Source organism: Talpa europaea (assembly GCF_964194135.1).
Source record: "Talpa europaea genome assembly, chromosome: 14".
NCBI classification, from domain to species: Eukaryota; Metazoa; Chordata; class Mammalia; order Eulipotyphla; family Talpidae; genus Talpa; species Talpa europaea.
In genome coordinates this window covers 74,576,998-74,597,118 of record NC_140082.1, presented here as the reverse complement: position 1 = coordinate 74,597,118, position 20,121 = coordinate 74,576,998, and the positions used below count along the sequence as shown (strand labels likewise).

General features: G+C 38.9%; 1 protein-coding gene across 1 annotated transcript in view; it reads right to left on the bottom strand.

The window, feature by feature from the left end:
• ANKRD26 (ankyrin repeat domain containing 26) overlaps positions 1-20,121 on the bottom strand; it is a gene marked incomplete at both ends in the record, with an annotated part of 93,859 nt that overhangs the window by 72,573 nt on the left and 1,165 nt on the right. The window contains 4 exons of the mRNA XM_084254062.1: positions 11,368-11,438; positions 13,954-14,060; positions 17,090-17,263; positions 17,411-17,525. Coding sequence (XP_084110188.1) covers positions 11,368-11,438; positions 13,954-14,060; positions 17,090-17,263; positions 17,411-17,525 — 467 coding nt within the window. The remainder of the gene's footprint in view (positions 1-11,367; positions 11,439-13,953; positions 14,061-17,089; positions 17,264-17,410; positions 17,526-20,121) is intronic.

The window sequence follows — 20,121 nt, the reverse complement described above, 5'->3', positions numbered from 1 at the left end:
CGACCAGCATGGACTGCACCTGAAGAGACTCATGTTTCATTAAACAAGAGGTACAAGGAGGGCATCTCCTCGAGTTGTGGTCTGGGGCAGGGAGACCTGAACGGTGTGGAAGTGCACACCCCTGACTGAAGGGAAACATGTACAGAGGAGCGGGCCACTCCTGTCTAACCAGGTTCCCGGTAGAAAGAATAAGGACCATAGTGCACTGGGCAGCACTCAGCCTTCCCCACCCCTCAGGACTGGTACTGACCTCCTGAAGTGCACTGACAGCGCGCAGCCTGCAGACTCTGGTCTGAAGCCCAGAGAGGAGGGGCATGGGCAGTGCCACAAGAACAACCCAGCGCCTCCCCCACGGCACATTTCAAACAATAATTGGTCCCTTCCAGGGCCCTCCCTTAATCCCTGACTCAGTATTCAAGATTAGGCCTCCTGGCCTAAAGAAGTTGAGAAAGACCAATAAATAAATAAATAATAATTAAAATTAAATAAAACCACCGTGCCACTTGATGGAAAAGCAGAAGTAGTGCAAATATTTATGCAACTCTTTCAGGCGCTTTAAAAAAATAGGGACATCTAAAACAGCAAAATGGGCAGACAAAAAAAAAAAAAAACAACACGTGGCACAGCTTGAGACCTCAAGGGAATATGTCACTATAGATAAAGAACAATTAACTCTCCATAATCGAACCACAAAGACATGGAAGATTTTATCCTCCTCTTGGTACAGAATTAAACACTGTCATGATAAAGACATTCAAAGAAATAGTAGAAAATGCAGAAAACAAGTCCAAGAGATAACTCTGAAAAGTTAAAAACAAAATTCAGAAAAACAGATGAATCAGATGAGAAATAAAATGAATGACCAAAAAGAAAAGAACAGGGTTGCAAAACATAAAAAGATCAATAGAGGAGATAAAAAATTCTGGAAAGTCAAAAATGGCCTCAGAGCAGGCCTTTAGGATGATCCAAAAAGGCTGACCCACATTGGAACTGCACCCAGGGAACCATGTCTGGGGCAAAACTGGAACATGTCTCAGACATCGGAGACCAGACCACACCAGAAAGGACAACAAAAAGATTCATGCATAAGCCAGAAGTTGGTGGAGACAGACAACTGGGGGTTGTGGTCACAGGTGGGAGGCTGCCTTACGAACCACAGCTCTGCTGCCTCGCTGGCATACTTCAGAAGGGACAGAGCCTAGCAGTGTGGAGCCACAACACAGAGTCAGAGGGGAGACATGTGCAGAAGAGCTGGGGTGCTCCCAGCAGGCCGGGTGCCCAGTGAAAGGAATAAAGACAGTGCAGTTGGCTGTGTCTCCATTCCCATAGCCCTTAGGATGTGCTGACCTTGTGGACCTTGCTGAGAGCACTCAGTCTACAGAGACATGGGCGTGAAACCCTACAGTGGAGGGATTCAGTGGTGCTACAGGCATGAGCTAACACCCTGCCGCCTGCCCACCAGAGCCTGGACCCTCCAGGCCCTTCCCCAACCCTGACTCAACAGCTTCAAGATCTGGAAAGGCCAACATCTAACATTGTAAAGCTGGGAAAACTTCAAAAAAGAAAGAAAAAGAGAGGAATGGAGGGAGGAGAGAGGGAGGGAAGGAAGGAAGGAAGGAGAGAGGATAGGAAGGAGGAAGGAGGGAGAGGGAGGTAAGGAGGGAGGGAGAAGGGAAGAGGGAGGGAGGGAGGAAGACAGTGCCACCTGCTGGAAAAGTAGAACAGCAAAAGTCTAAATTATTGCTACTGTAACATTTAAAAAAATACAGAAATCAAAAGAAGCAAAATAGGCTAACAGAAAAATACAGCACATGGAACCTTGACATATCAAGGGACTACGTTATCACAAGGCAAGAATAACCTTCCAAAATCCAACCACGAAGACATGGAAGATTTTATCCCCCTATCAATAATTCAAAGAACAGGAAGAAAACTGAGAAAAGCAAATGAATGACGTGAGCAATAAAATTAATGAACAGAAAACACAAGGTGAAGCTTTAAATGAAAAAATAATGGCTACGCAGGATGTGAAAAGATCAACAGAAGCAATAAAATATTCTGGAGAAGCTATGGAAGCAGAATAGACCACATGCAAGACTGAATTAGTGACATCAAAAATTATAATGCACAAAGGACCCAGGAGGAAGAAGAAAGAGAAATATAAAGAAAAAGAATCAAGAAACCCTTCAAGAATGAACTGATTCATTAGGAAAGGCAACATAAGGATCTAGGAGCAGAAGAGAAAGAAGGAACAGAGATCTTGCTCAAAGAAATGATAGAGGAAAACTTCCCAAAGCTGGTGAAGGAACAAAACATACAAGCCCATGAAGTTAAAAGAACACCTGGTTATCTAAATGTAATGAGACCTACACAAAGATGTGAAACATCCAAGAGTTCAAGACAAAGACAGAATATTGAAGGAAGCTAGGGAAAAAAAAAACAGATCATCTGTAAAGGTACTCCCAATCAGGCTTACATCAGAGTTCTCTGAAGCAACCACACAAGCAAGGAGAAAACAGAATGACATATTCAAAATACTGAAAAATAAAAACTGCCAGACAAGAATACTACATACCCTGAAATACTCTCCTTCAGATATGAGAGAGAAATAAATGCCTTCCCAGACAAACAGAAATTGAAAGAATTTGTAAACACTAGTCTCCAACTGCAAGAAATGTTGAAAGGAGCTCTTCTAATTCGGAGAAGAAAATCTACAAATAAAAACCTGACCAAGGAAGTAGATAAGTAAACTAAAGACAAAATGACACTGTGCTTAAAATGAAAATATACCCCACCGAATGGCAGAAAATATTTGCACATCACATATCTGACAAGAGGCCAATAGCTAAGATCTACAAAAAATTCATACAACTGAACAGCAACAGTAAAACCTCCAAATCCAATCAAAACATGGGCACAAGGACTAAAAAACTTCTCCAGAAAAGCACACAGATGACAAATACGCATATGAAAAAAATGCTCATCATCACTAGATATCAGGAAAAGGCAAATCAAAACTATGATGAGGTACCATCTCAAACCTGTGAGAAAGATCCATATTTAAAAGACCAGAAACAACTATTAGGGAAGATGTTGAGAAAGGGGACCTTATACGCTGCTGGTGGAAATGTAAACTTGTCTATCGCCTCAATAGGAAGAAAATGCAGTTTTCTCAAAATATTAAAAATAGATCTAACATATGATCCAGCAAATTTTACTCCTAGATATCTATTAGAATGCAAAAACACTTAACTTGAAGGGATATATGCAGCACAATTTATAATAGCCAAGTATGGAAACAACCTAAATGCCCAAGTACTGATGAGCATATAAAAATGTGGCATATATACACTAGGAATACTACTCTGCTATAAAAAGAGATGAACTCTTGCCATTTCTGACAACATGGGTGGAACTGGAGGGAATTATTCCCAGAAAAATAATTCAGAAGGAGAAAGAAAAATACTGAATATTTTCACTCACATGTGGAACATAGAAAAACAAAAGAAAGGATCAGGAAAATCCAAACCAAAAAAAAAAAAAAAAAAAACCCCTAGAAATCCTACTGAAAACTTGAGGGTAGCAGAGGGTGGAGGGAGGTTGGAGAGCAATGTAGAATAGAGCCAAGGGACTACGGCGGATGACTATGGATAGCTTGGTAGTAGGTGCAGTGTGGGAACATGCATCTGAATAAGTGTGATTCTGTACCTTCTTTTTTTTCAATTTAAATTTATTTTTATATTCCCCATAAATTACAACCCCCTTATTTTGACCCCAATCCCCCCTTTCCCTGCCCCCATACCCCATAAAGTGTCTCTGGTTCATAGTTGTTTGTTGATTTTGATATTTTCTTTCTTATAGTTATTCATTTTCCTGGTCCCTTATTTAAGTTTTTTTTTTTTTTTTTTTTTAAATAGAGGCATGTTTATTTATTTATTTATTTGTTTGTTTGTTCGTTTGTTTATACATGCACTGGGTACAGTCAGAAGTGCGGGAGGGTGAGAGAATTCACCAGAGCCAGAGCAGGGAGCAGAGCAGGCAGAAGGACCGAAGGACACTGCTGAGGGGAGCAGCGGGCGGCAGAAGAGGTCTGCGCGCCACGTGGGACCCTCCTCTGGTGGCCGGGGAGCAGCCGGGGATCGAACCGGCGTGGCAGAGGCCGCGGGCAGCTTCGCAACCCAGCGCTCAACCGCTGCGCCACCGGGGAAGCCCCCTTATTTAAGTTTTCTAGATTCCTGCTATGAGTGAGACCATCCAGTATTTTTCTTTTTCTTTCTGGCTTATTTCGCTGAGCATGATCCCTTCTAGCTCCATCCATGTTGCTGCAAATTGCATGTGTTTATCTTTTTTCAATGCTGAGTAATCTAATTATAGTGAGTATTGTGAACCAATGTTACATGAATTTAAGAGTGTAGTATACCTGGAGCTACCATACAACCCAGCAATTCCACTACTAGGGATCTACCCAAAGGACACAAAAACAGTGATTCAAAAGAACACCTGTCCCCCTATGTTTATTGCAGCACTATTTACAATAGGTAAAACCTGGAAACAACCCAAATGCCCAAAAAGAGACTACTCGATCAAGAAGATGTGGCATACATACACAATGGAATATTATTCGGCAATCAAAAAAGATAAACTCATGCCATTCACAGCAACGTGGATGGAGTCAGAAGGAATTATACTCAGTGAAATAAGCCAGAAGGAAAAAGAAAAATATTGGATGGTTTCACTTATAACAGGAATAGGGGAACCAAATAAGACATCAGTGTAAAAAATAATAACAGTACAACACACAACAAAGCAAAAACAGACAATCGTAAATTAGAGACATAATGCAGAGGAGGAGGGAGAGGGATCAGAGGGAGGGGGGGAGGAGCACAGGGGCCTGCTGTGGTGGTGCATGGTGCCTTAGGGAAGGAAATTCTATGGGGACTCAACCTAGGGGGGTGGGGGGAAGCAAATATTGTCAAAAAGTAAAAAAAATTATGTATTGTAAAAGGTTAATGTAAAATAAAAAAAAAAGAGTTGTATACCAATTTTATTTAAAAACTATAGGTTAATCAAATAAAAAGAATAGACTATAATGATCTACTATTGTCACAGTGATGTATGGAAAATAGCTAATATTCATCAAAATTCAAAAAGGAGCACTAGAATTTCATACAGATGATGTAAATGAAACTAGTACCATGTCGTATCATCATATTAGCTGCTATTAAATAAATTTAAGATAACAGCAAACGCTGAGGCAGGATTATAGATGTTATGCAGACATTTCAAGAAGCAGGCCTGAGATGCCTATCTTTAGAAAGTCCTGCATGAATAGCTGACCCATGGTTGTGAATGGGAACTTGGACTTGAAAGGGTCTACTATTCCCTAACTGATTGATAAAGGTGGCTCACTGTGTCTCAACTGTGTGTGCAAACAATGTGGTTTCTGCTGAACACTTGGCTTTCCTTTTGGGATTGTGGGATTTCAGTACATGCTAGGGAGAGGAAACCTATGTAACCAGACTGCAGTTGTAACCTCAGGCACCCAGTCTCTAAGGAGGCTCTGGCACTAGTAGACAACATATTTTCATGCTGGAGAAATTAAGCAGATCTTGCTAACTACACAGGAAAATGACTCTTGCAAACTTGAATCTGGTTTACTCCATTTTTCCCCAACCACCTTTCTCTTAGCTGATTTTTGCCTTGCATCATTTCACTACAATGACAGGCATGAGGACAAATATATGCTGAGCCCTGTTAGTTCTCAACAAATAACCAATGGGGTGTGATTTGAGGAGCCTCTACCATGAGTACATTTTATGAAACTCTTATTAGTTATCTGCCTTTCAAGTTCCTGTACTTCTGTCAATTTGAAGAAAGGCATAAAAGGGATACAGGAAACGATGTCAGAAAAGAATGTGAAATAAGCAACAATCTTATTTTAATCAGAATTTTTAAAAGCACTGATAATTGGCAAAATGGCCCATACCACAAAAGCTATGAAGACAAGACAACACACTCAATTTTCTCCAACTATGAAGGGTTTAAGTCCTTTTTATAATAGTTATGAATCAAATAGGTCACTGAAATAATTATGTAAAAATGTATAACTATCACAGATAGTATAGTTATATAGTTTTTGCTTCTAAACTTTTTCTTAATCTTATGAAACAAAAACCACCACTCACTTATTAAAGGAAGTTGTTGACAGAACGAGTCAAAATGAAAAAAAAAAGGAAAAGAAAAATGCACCCAAAATGCAGGATGAGTTGTTATTCCACCCTGTACACAGTGGGCTTGATCATTTACAATCAACAGAACTGATGGCTGAGGAAGAGTGAGTTATCTTATATGTGGATGGTTGGAAAGTTTGGTAATCTAATTGAGTACATAATCTAGTTAAGCCACAGATGATCAATTTCTGAAAAAATGTAATATCAAAAAAGCACTTCACAATAAAACTATGCCAGATAAAAATTTGTGTTTGATAATCCAGAAGACACTTTAATCCTGGCAGACCATCATTAGTAGTTCTGTGATTGTGATACAAAGATATTCAGCATAAGAAACTAACAGACTATGAGATAAATGTTTGGTTAGGTAACCAATGACCTTAAAAGGAAATGTACACATTTGTCAAACATACACATGTTAGACATGTGTTCTGATTGCGGTAGATTCCAAGACAATTTTCCACAGGATGACATTTAGAAGGCAACACTAAAGAGTAGAAATATTAGAAGTAGGCAAATGAAAAGAGAATCCTGAAACATAGCACTAAAATAGTCAGGGACTGACTTTTTACTAATATCATGAGAATTCCCAAATAACTGAGAACTAGTATATTCAGAAATATTATTTTCTCCTGGTATATTAGTTTTCTGCGATAAAATATTTAGGAGATCCCAGTGTCTCCAAACTGTGGGTCTGTAGAGGAAATCTGATCAAAACATGAAACTATCAAAACATGGTTGTGTTATGACCCCCGATAAATTAGGGTCTGACAGTGGCTTGAGGTTGTGTTGGCCAAATTGTCATTTCAGTATGCCTCCAGGAGAATGCATCCAGAATGTGAGAAAAACACAAGCATTTCCACAAAAAGCAAGTAGGAAAGACAATCATTTTTTTCACGGTGTATCCCAAGGCTTTGACAATTATGGAAAATGTTGGCATGTGTACTCACTAGCACACACTTTCCCCAACCCTAGGTGTGTGTGTAGCACTATCCTTACAAAAAAGTTTGTCATGACCTTGGTAGATTTGATTACTTTTCCATATTTGGACATTGAATGTACCAGTCATTTAAATAGTCGATATAGGATGCTAAAATTGTTCTTTTAAAAATTACTATCTAAGGGCCTCCCCGGTGGCGCAGCGGTTGAGCACTGGGTTGTGAAGCTGCCCGCAGCCTCTGCAGCGCCGGTTCGATCCCCGGCTGCTCCCCGGCCACCGGAGGAATGTCCCGCATGGTGCGCAGACCTCTCCTGCCGCCCGCTGCTCCCCTCAGCAGTGTACCTCGGTCTTCTGCCTGCTCTGCTCCCCGCTCTGGCTCTGGTAAATTCTCTCACCCTCCAGCGCTTCTGACTGTACCCAGTGCTTGTATAAAAATAAATAAATAAATAAACAAAAGAGATCATATTCATGCAACATCATTTAAAAAAAAAATAAAAATTACTATCTAAGAGCTTTTAAAAATTAAATCCAACTTACTTTACAATATATTTACTTGATACAACTGATACTTCTCCTCCTTAAAATTTCAATTTAAAAAAATGTTTGCAACATTGCTTCCTGATTCCTGTCTTACTCTTCTTGAGTCCATTCTTCGGTCATTTTATTAGCTTCCTTGACCATCCATTCCGGCTGGTATTCCCAAGGTATTGTCAATGGCCTTCTCCTTAATCTATATGTTCTTCATCACAGACAGTTCATTCAGATCTATAATGCTGCCTTATAATTACTGTAAGATTATTTCAAATATGTATCTCTAACCTTGAGCTCTAGCTCCAGCTAGAAATTTCTATTATCCAAGTAGCCAAGAAAAAAGTTGGTCTTCCCTGGTGACCTGCTGTTCTTTGTTCATGAGACAAAGTCCTACTCATTCTTGTCCAAGGTAAACACTAGGGCTCACCTCAGAAACCTATGAATCATCTTGGATTTGTCTCCAGCTCCCTTAACTTTTTATACTCAATAATTACTAAGTTCTTTACCTGCCTCTCCTTTACATTTCCACTCTATTGCTCTGGGTAAGCATGGCTCTTCCCTTATGGCTTGCACAGGAAAAAAGGGCAAACTAAAGCCCAAAACCACCTACAATAATTATTGTTATTTCATAATGAGTACATTTTTAGAGCAAAACAACTGAGATAGAAAGCCTAGAAAACCCATCTTTTCCCCCTTTTTATTTTAATGAGGTAACAGTTTCCAAAACTGTAGCAGTTTCAGGGGTACCATATCTTACAACACGAATTATATATATCACCACTCATCCACCATCAAAAAAAAATCAATATTTTAAATGGAATAAATTGAGCTTGCTGACTTATTTCAGCATGGATATGTGAAAACTTCAGAATGGACTGATACTAGCTCCAAAAAACTTATCTCACAATCTCTTTATGATTTCCTTCAACCTTTACATGAAGGGTTAGCAAACTCTGGCCCATAGACAAACTCCACCCTGCATCTGATTTTAAAAATAAAGCTTCACTGGAGCACAGTCATATCTAGTCCCTTATGGTCTGTGACTGCTTCCCATTACAATGGCAGAGTTGAGCAGACATGACAAAGACCACATGGATTAAAACATTTAGTAACAGGCCTTTACAGGAAAAGCTCTCTAATTCCTGCTTTATACAATAACCACAGTGCCCTAACTCTCAAGTCCAAGCTTGTTACTCTAATGCTGAAAATTCTTCAATGAATCCCTGTGGCAAACAGAGCTAGCACCTGCCCTAATAGCCAGCCATTCTTATTCTCTTTGTTATTGTTGAAGAATCACAAGTTGAAGCCCCTCCACAGTTCCACAAAGAGAAATGATTGTCCTGAGCTAATCACAGTAACCACGTTTCCTTTACCAATGACTGGTTTATGGGTGTGCTTATGATGTAATCCAACCAATACAGTGTTAGGGGAAGTCTACTGCAAGCTTCTACTGCAAGTTTTGTTTAAAAGAGACACGTGAAGAAAAGCAGCCTTTTACCCTCTGGATATTGTTATGGGAGAATATGATGCTTGGAATCACTGATATTAGCCAACCAGGCAAGCAGACAAACAAAACACCCCCTACCCCACAACTGAAAGAGGGACAACTGGAATCCTGATGACATCACTGAATCCCCAAACAATCCTGATTCCTATCATTTCAGCCACTGTTATTTAAGTCACCTGTTAACTGTTGCTAAAAGCCTTCTACCTGATAAATCCCCCAAGGTGCACAGGGTTCAGGGGAGGAGTCCTTCCTTTATACTACCATCAGGCTGTCATCAGCTTGCCCTAGCTAGTTATTCACCTCTTTCCCAGCCATTCCCAGAGTACACTTTTCATACCAACAAGAGCGAACACCTTATGAATTCTGCAAAATTCACTCCTGCATCAAAGTCTTTGCACTACTGTTCACTTTTTAAAAAACTAGAATTCCTTACCAAGAATTTAAAGTATCTGGCACTTATTAAGTAGCAACCAAAAGCAATAACAAGTTACTTTTGTTACTACTTTTTTGACTTCTATACTATCAATAGGTATCTTTTTTTGGTAAATATTTATTTATTTAAGCATATAATAAGTGGGTACAGGCCAGAAGTGCAGGGGGTGAGCAGATTCACCAGAGACAGAGTGGGGAACAGAAGAGGCAGACTAACTGAAAAACACTGCTGAGAGGAGCAGCGGGCGAGTCAGCTCCCTGGCCAGCTGGGGATCAAACTCGTGCTGCAGAGGCTGAGGATAGCTTCACAGTGCTTTTTGCTTAACCCCTTGTACCACCAGGGAGACCCTCAATAGATCATCTTAAGAATGATCTCTTCTTGGACCTCCCTGGTGGCGCAGGCAGTTGAGTGCAGCACTGTGAAGCTGTCCGCAGCCTCTGTAGTGCCGGTTCGATCCCCACTGCTGGCCTCGGAGCAACCCAGATGGTGAGCAGACCTCTCCTCTCTCGCTCACTGCTCCCCTCAGCAGTGTATTTCGTCAGTCTGCCTGTTCTGTTCCCAGCTCTGTCTCTGGTGAATCCTCTCATGCTCCTGAGCATCTGGCCTATACCTCAGCTCTTGTAGAAATAAAAAAAATTAATAAATCTTAAAAAAAAAGATCTCTTCTTGGTATCGGTGCACACTGGCTAAGTTTTGCAGTTTTTTTATTTGCTACCTATTTATAGTACCCGACAGGTGTTGTTGAGCCTCCAGTTTTAAAGACAGTTTTTTTAAAAAAAAGATTTATTTATTTACACAAGAACTGAGGTACAGGCCAGATGTGCAAGAGGTGAGAGGATTCACTAGGGACAGAGGGAGGAACAGAACAGGCAGACCAAGTGAAATACACTGCTGAGGGGAGCAGCAGGCGAGAAAGGAGAGGTCTGTGGTGCCATGTGGGTATCTCTGCCACTGGCAGGAATCTAACAGGCACTGCAGAGGCTGCGGACAGCCTCACAGCGCTGCACTCAACTGCCTATACCACCAGGGAGGCCCAAGATATAGTTACTTTTTTAGTGAGAAAAAGCATGATATAATAATTTACATTTAACATATGTAATCCACTTGTTGGAAAAACTGAATAAAGATCATTTTTAAAACAAGTCCTATTCAGCGAAATAAGCCAAAAAGAAAAAGAAAAATACCGGATGGTCTCACTCATAGCAGGAATCTAGAAAACTTAAATAAGGGACCAGGAAAATGAATAACTATAAGAAAGTGAAAATCAAAATCAACAAAAAACTATGAACCAGAGACACTTTTAGGGGGGTGGGGGCGGGAGGGGAGGGATTGGGGTCAGAATGGGGGGCTGCAATTGTATGGGGAATATAACAATAAAATTTATAAAAAAAAAAAAATAAAACAAGTCCTATTTGTTATGATGTTATTAGGAAGAACATATAGCATACTAACTAATAACCTTTTTCTTTTTTATAAAAGGTATTATATGGTATTTTAGGGTCCACAGGAACTAAATAAATGACTTTCTTTTTTTCAGAAAGACAATATTGTCTCAGATTTTAAATTATCTACAATTAATTTTCTAAACTGTGAAAAACAGACTATGAAGAATTTAATATACATGTAATTGGGCACATTAATCTTTTTCATTATCAAAACTCCCTTATGTTTTCTTTCTTTACCTGTGGTAGGAACACCAAGAGTCGTTCACTATCTAAAGTCTTACCTGGATTGCTAATTGCTGGAGAAGAATGAAGTCTCTTTTCTTCTTTATATTGAGAAATTAGTTGATGATTGCTGTGATTAAAAAAAAGGTGATAATCATATCACTATTTTAATAGTAGTTTCATATAATATCAAAACGATAATTATCCTGTATACTTCAAATTTGTATGGTCGACAAATTTTTATAAAACATAATTTAGGGCCTCCCCGGTGGCGCAGCGGTTGAGCTCTGGGTTGCGAAACTGCGCGCGGCCTCTGCGGCGCCGGTTCGATCCCCGGCTGCTCCCCGGCCACCAGAGGAGGGTCCCACATGGCGTGCAGACCTCTCCTGCCGCCCGCTGCTCCCCTCAGCAGTGTACTTCGGTCCTTCTGCCTGTTCTGCTCCCCGCTCTGGCTCTGGTGAATTCTCTCACCCTCCCGCGCTTCTGACTGTACCCAGTGCATGTATAAACAAAAACAAACAAACAAACCAGCAAACAAATAAATAAAGCATGCCTCTATAAAAAAAAAAAAAAACAAAAAACAAAAAACAAAAAAAAACATAATTTAAAAGGGGCCTCCCCGGTGGCACAGCGGTTGAGTGCTGGGCTACGAAGCTGCCCACAGCCTCTCCAGCGCCGGCTCGATCCCCGGCTGCTGCCGAGGGTCCCACATGGCGCGACAGACCTCAACTGCCACTCCCGCCGCTCCCCTCAGCAGTGTACTTCGGTCCTTCTGCCTGTTCTGTTCCCCGCTCTGGCTCTGGTGAATTCTTTCACCCTCCCGCGCTTCTGACTGTACCCAGTGCTTGTATAAATAAATAAATCAATCTTAAAAAACAACAACAACATAATTTAAAGAAGAAAAAAGAGGAAGGTGAAGCAGTCATGAAATGAGGGCAGTATAACTCAGAACCTCATACACAGTGGAAGACGTCTTGAACTCAGAACGAGTCCAATGCTCTATAATCACAGCTATTTCCTCCTGGACAAGTCACTTCCCTTCAGCTCAAAACCTTTCTCCATAAAACGGGGATCTGATTGCCTTATTTTAAAGGATTATTAGAAGATTTTATGAGATGATACAGCCTCCCCAAAGATAAGACAAATAGTGAAGCAATAGAATAATTTGTTCTTGAACTTTACCACTGGAACAATTTTGGAATCCTCCCAAAATCTCAATGTGTGTTTTTTCATAAGTTCTGACAACGAAATGTTGCAGTTTCAAGAAAATGTTATTAATTTGGGTTATTAGTGACTTTCTTTGTGGTTTGTTACTCAAGGTTTTAGCTATTACAAATCTGTAACTAAATTTATTATAAATGTCACCTCCTTATATAGCATAATTTAGCTAATCATAACAAGAGCAGAAAACTAAGAAGACAAACCTGGCTTTGACTACCACTATTCCTTCTCTACCTACTCAAACCCTGAACCAGCAGATCTTTATTGGAATAGTGTTCACTGCCATGTTCATCTCTAACTGACTTGGAAAACATAATCTAACTTTTATAACTCATGGATACTGGTGAATCATGGATGGGTCTTGGTTTTCCCATTGTCAACTAACTTACTTCAGATCTAGAGATTTCTGCTGAGTGGCTTCCTTTTAAGGCAGAATCAGAAAATAATTTGAAATTTGACATAAATATAAGTCAAGTAGGGGAATTTTCATTTGTATAGGAAATAGATCGCTGGAGAGCTCAGTCTTAATTGTGGAATCTCAGGCATGTTGGCACCCAACCAAGAAAAGGTGTCACAGGACGTAAAGCAGCAGTAGCATACACATCTGGTAACACAGGAGAAGGGAAAGTCTGATCTCTTCCTGTAGCATTGTTTGAAACCCTCTACAGCTTAGAATGGCCCCAACTAATATCTACTAGCGGGAAAATCAAAGAAGATCCTAGAAGGATAACTTACTGCGACGGTCTGGGCAAAGATAGGGACTCTACATAAAGGTTTTGAAGGAGGGGGGAAGATTATCTTTGACTAAAGATGGGAGGCCCACCTGTCAGTGCTTTGAAGCAGTGACGGAAACATATGGAGGGAATTTTAAAAAATTGCAGCTTTGAAGACTAAATGCAGATCACCATGAAGGCTGAGGAATCTGGACCAGCAAGGTTATCCTGGGAACAAAGGTCAATCACTACCAGACCAGCAGGGCCAGCCTGTGAGCAGCATAGCAGACTAGCTATGCTGCAGCAGTACGGTGAATGGAAACCAAATCAACTCTTAGTTATGCATCAAATACAGCTTTAAAGGAAAAACATATTAAGTAGAGGTTAAAGAAATACCATAAAAGTTAAGAAAGTCAATTGTACCATAAACTAAAAGTTGGAGCCCCATTAACTAATACTCCATTAGCTAATCATAGGACTAAAAGAATCAGATTGTAAATGATATCAGCAACATTAAAAAGGAATAAATTTTGCTATATACTTTTATATATTGCCCATCAGAATAATTGCTTTTCTTCCCGATGACTTATTGATATTTTTCAGTATATGTCAGGATTATAAATTAATTCTCCTAATGATTTAATCCTTCTTATTTGAGTGACTATTACCACTCTAAACAATACTAAAGTTCAAAAAAAAAAATTACTGTACCTTATAATGTTATCTACAGCATGTCTATTTCCTTCCTTCCTTCCCAACAATTCTACCATTTGCTGTTTGTTTTCACTTAAAGCAAGTAAAAGTGGTGTGAGGTTATCCTGTAAAACAGTAAAAAACAGTTTAGAATTTCTAAGTCACACATTTTTAAACTGAATTTTAATACTTATAGATAATATGAATTAAAACATGTAATACAGAATGTAAGAAAAAGTGACCCATTTGTTCTCACACCTCTGTAATTTCTCATGTGCTCCTCCTCCTTTTTCTCTTGCTCCATCTTTTCAATAAATGCAAACTCCGAATGTTTACTGTCTCCAAGAATCATACTTCTATCACAGCCTTTACCATGGTATATTGTATTTAATTTATTATTCCCCATCTAAACCAAGAGCTTCTTGGGGGCACAGGCTAATTATTTTTCTCTATCTCCAAACTTTAAACATACTAGTAATGCTTTAAGTATTTTTATTGCATTAATAATCAAGCTGAGTATCTCTTGACTAGTGTTTCTTAATTACATTCCAAAAAATATGTACCCTTACCAGAAATTAAGGAATACACCCCAATGGAAACATTCTGTGATCATCTATTATTTGGAAACATTTTATTTTTTTAAAGATCCATTCATTTATACATACAAGAGCTGGGGTACAGGCCAGAGGTGTAGGGGTTAAGAGGACCCACCAGAGACAGAGCAGGGAACAGAACAGGCAGATCAACCGAAGTACACTGCTGAGGGGAGCAGCGAGCGAGCCAGGAGAGGTCCGCTGCGCCACGTGGGTCACCCCCCCCCCCCAGCTGGCTGGGGATCAAACTCGCGTACAGAGGCTGCGGACAGCCTCCCTTGAGTCACCAGGGAGGCCCCAATTTGGAAATATTTTAAAACATTATATGTCTAGTGATAATGAAATCTGTTTAACTTTGCTTAATCCCTGTTTGATAGTACTTTTTGTGGCAAACACAAACATTTGAGGAATTAGGAATTGCAGTAATAGTTTGGAGAATTTTCCACTAAAGGGAATGCGTTTCTCCAGGTAATATGACCTTGTGTGGGTCTCTTCCCTCAATGGCATCAAGATCCCAGATGTCGCCTGCAGGCACTAGGGAAATGGGCGCTGAATGAAAGAAACAGGTTTCAAATGAAGTTTGATTGCTTATTATTAAATGGCCCAATGGGGTTTCCCTTATTACAAGCTGGTAAATTTTTATCTTAGCTGTCAGAAAGCTCAGTGTGTAATTTTATTCTCAATTATAGTAATTCTGAAACCTTAATGCATATGTACTTTTTAAAAAATCCACTTTTATTCTGATTTCCATTTTTAATTCCTACTTAAAATCACTTCCTATTTTATATGAAATATTAATTAGAAATAAAAATACAATGGCTTACCAATAAAAATTCTAATAATGACCTACTTGGGTTATTTTAGCAAAATAAAAGCTACTAAATCACTTGCACTTTTTTAAGGATGAATACTGAGGAGAAAGATAAAATATTGTGTGCAACATGCATAATCTATTCAACTGAGATTAACCTAACAAGGCTGGTAGACATTTGATTGACAATATGATTATTTAGAGTACAGGTAAGTATTCCTCTTAAAATCACTGAGAAATTTTAATTTGAAACACTCAAACTCATTTATAAGAGATTAAAAAAATATGAAACATATTATAAATTGATAAGACGGTTTTCAAATCTTGAAATCTTCATCAAAATACACAGCAAGGGCCTCCCCTGGTGGCACAGGCAGTTGGGCACTGTGCTGTGAAACTGTCTGCAGCCTCTGCAGTGCTGGTTCAATCCTGGCCAGCCGGCAAGGGTCCCTTATGGCGCAGCAGACCTCTCCTGTCTTGCCTGCTGCTCCCCTCAGCAGTGTATTTCATCAGTCTGCCTGTTCTGTTCCCCACTCTGTCTCTGGTGAATCCTCTCACCCTCCCACACACCTGGCCTGTACCACAGTTCTTATATAAATTTTTTTTAAAAGATTTATTTATTTATTTATACAAGCACTGGGTACAGTCACAAGAGCAGGAGGGTGAGAGAATTCACCAGAGCCAGAGCAGGGAACAGAACAGGCAGACCGACGAAATACACTGCTGAGGGGAGCAGCAGGGGAGGCAGGAGAGGTCTGTCGTGTCTTGTGGAACCCTCGCCTACAGCCAGGGATTGAACCGGTGCTGCAGAGGCTGCGGGCAGCTTCGCAGCCCAGCGCTCAACCGCTGCACCACCAGGGGAGACCCTAAATAAATAAATCTAAAAAAAAAAAAAATACACAACAAAACAAGCACTGTAAGCTCAGTGCTAATGGAAGCAAAGTAGGTGACCCAGTAAGTGAAGAATCAAGTAGGACAGATCAAGCGGAGGACACAACCCTCACATGGCTCTAGAGCTGTTTCCATGGCAACAGGGCCTGATGGTAGTATTCAGTATGTATGCATGAAATGTTCTGTGGTTTAAAAAAACACATGTACTTTGTGGGTCTCCTAGATTTAAAAGGCCTGCTCTGCCACCATCTTGGTTATGTGCAGTTCTGCATTCAAATACAAGGTCAGGAAAAAAAAATACAAGGTCAGTCCAGACCAGTCAATTAATTATTTAAAATAATGTAGGACTGCCAGACCCTACAAGGCTCCTTTCATATTCAACAGGAGCAGGATGTTTGATCATCCTGGAACAATGAGTATGAATCACAAGGTATGACTAGGAACTCTAGCGCAGGGCCACTGACTGATGCATAACCCTGCCCTCCCAGAGACTGATAAGCTGAAGGTCTTATCATCAATAAGATTGGAACCAGGAGTAGGGGGACTGAGATACAGCTTCCATCTCAATACCAAGTGATCAAGTGGATAAAAAAAAATACACTTGTTAGTAGACTCGCCTTCCCCCGGAAACCCTGGATACATATGCACATTTGTTCAGTTTCACCCATCCTTTTTCCTTGTTCTCCTATCCCACACAATTGATGCTGTATTATTTTTCTATCAATAAAAGGCCAGGAGCTTGCTCTTTCAACAACATCCTGCACTGGACAGCTTGCTCCACGACTCCCATTGGTCAGTGAGGAATTGTCAACACAACAGTACTACAAATAGTTTGTAAATAATGTTGGTTGGTCTAGACCTTGTTTCTGGCTTCAACGTCTGCGTTGTGTGCCAGCAGCTTGGCTACGATGGCTGCATTCTGACCCCGCACAGCATAGTGCAGAGCAGTGTTGCCGTCCATGTCCACGAGGTCTGGATCAGCGCCATGCTCCAGCAGAATGGCTGCACACTCCTCTTGCTGGCATTGTACTGCCTGTCAGTGTTAGAAGAAGAAATAGATAGTCAATTCTAGGAATTCAAAGTAAACATTTCACCCATTAGTTTTATTTAAATGAGATAAATTAATGTTTATTGTATTAATCAAGTCCATTTCATACTGACACAGTTGGCTACCACATACCTTCATCAGGGCTGTCCTGTTTTCACTGTCACAGAGGTTAAGCTGGCATTTTCTCTCTACGAGGAGAGTTACCACTTCTCGATGGCCATTGGCACAGGCCAAATGGAGAGCAGTCCTATGAAAGTGAGAAGGCTTTTTAGGAAATTATAGTGTACTAACTCAAAACTGTAAACATTAAATGCCAAAATTCCCATGTCTTTAAACACATGCCCATTGGAAAGTACAACATTATTAGCCCTTATTGCTCATCACAGTAGTGAAAGAGCAGTTCATTTGACTAGTTAGAGTGTGGATTCAGCTCACTTTGGGTTTGAATCCTACTTTGCTCTGTCACTTATTAGCTATTGCTTAGCCTCTCTATGCCTCATTTTCTCTTGAATAAAATGGGGATGAAAAGGAATTGTCTCACAGGCACTGTTGTGATACTTAAGTTACAATCTTTCAAAGTGTTCTAAACAACCCCTGCAGTAAAAAGCAACTCCTTATTGTTAGATAGTATTATTCTATTTATTGCCATTACTACCACTTTACAAAGACATTTAAACTAAGAAAAATAATACAAATATACCTATTTTGCAGTATGTTTTAAGATTAAAGAGAGCACTGCACTTTAATGATTCTAAGATGCACACTTTCTCACATTTTACCCTTGACACTGGAATGCAATTTATAATTCATAATGTCTTAGAATTATAACTGAGGCAGTTAAAAAAATATGTCTTTGGTACATAAGATAGAGGGGCATTACACAATCCACAGTGCGGTACAGCATGTGATTCATGTTGCAGTTCTAATCACATGGTTGGCATTTAACTAAATTATAGTTCTTTTAAAAATACTGGAGAAAAGGGACTAAATAGCAAAACTAAAGGATATTTTTAAAAAGTCAATCTTACTTCAATTTTCAGGAAACTTTAAGTCAAAGGAAACTGAACATTTGCATGAATATGGATAGCTCATTTATTCAATTATTTTGAGCCAGGGATGGTGTGAAAAATCAGACCTTTCCAATAATTAACATTAGCACTTAATACTACTATAAATTTTCAAAAGAGCAAGTAAAAGTTATCTTTTACAACTTCCTACCCTCCAAAATGCTTTTGTTTGAAAGGATGGAGAAAAAGCTTCAAATGAGATTAGGTCTTAATACATTCTTCAGTTTTAAATTTCATAACTTAGGCTGGGCAACATTTAGTTTCTAAGGATGAAAGAGTCCTGGGAGGTATTAGAATACGTCTGCTATATAACAGATATTCAAGCTATAGCTGATGAACAAAAAGAATGGATAAATGTAGATGGAGAATTCAAAATACATCATACACATATATACACACATACACACACATATATAAGTATATATTTACCTATATATAATCTCCATTAACAGCTCTAGTAAAGTTCCCCAATATCTCTAATACACTACATACTTTCAAGTTATCGAAGCAAAGTCTACCTGTATCCTCGCATTATAAACTGGGAATTCAGAACAATAGGTTTAAACAACGTACAGGTTAAATGTGGAAAAGAGCTGAGGGTGCAGTTTGTTCAAAATCTTCAAAGAAAGGTTTTATAAAGTAAAGCACTGATAATGATAATCATCATTTATGTTTACTATTTTTAGATTCATACACAACTAAAAATTGTTTACAAATTAAAATAAAGCTATATAATAAAAATGTATATATTTAAGTGTATGCATAATAAAATCTACAAGCACATATAAAAAGATTCTATTTACTTCTGAAAGGTCAAAAGTTATCAGAAGATACCAGGCCTTCAAGAAAAAAATGTAAAAAAGTAAAATCTCTGCAAAATTCATATGCCTGCTCTTCCCCAGGAATATTTCATAAATAATAAACTCATTAGAATTTTTATACATGTTCCATGTAGAAATCACAGACTTTTTAAAAAAAGAAAAATTCACTTAAAATACAAAAGCTCAAAAATAACATTTTATCACATCTTGTACATGTTTTTGGCTAACACTACACTACAGTCTATGTGTATGTGTAATCCAAGTGAATGTAGATCAAAATGATCTACTAAAGTACACCTTTGATTGTGAACACACATCTATATGGATGCCACTTTCAAAGGCCATTATCTAGATTATGGGCGCACTGTAATTATAAACTCTGTTATGAGTTTTTTTTAATACATTGCTATTTTAAGCAGCACTAGAAAAAAATTGTACATTATAGGTCTCAACTTCCTAAAGATATTTTTAGAATACACATAAGTAAAAGGAATATATATATATTTGTAAGTGTGTTAGTTATCACCAAGTTGCCTACTGAAAAATCAAAAGCAGCTTAAACTTTAAGCAACTGTGTAAGAACGACAGCTCCTCATCATCACAAACTCTGCGGATGGAAAAGGTGATTTTGCTCATCTATTAACTTAAATTCATTTCCTACCTGGGACACTAAATATTTTTTCCCATGTCCACTGGTCACCAGATATGCAAAAAATATATCTGCCCAATCTTCACATTAGTTTCCTTCTTGTTGATTTCAAAGAATTCTTTAAAATGAAGACATATTTTTCATCTGATACAGATATGCTGTAGACATTTTTATTTTGTTAATATGATTTGATATACAGAGAGCTTTAATTTTTTATGTTACTGAATCAAACTTCTTCCTCCTGAAGTCATTCTTAGGAAGGTCCTGGACAACATAAAAAATGAACAAATACACATTTGTGTTTCC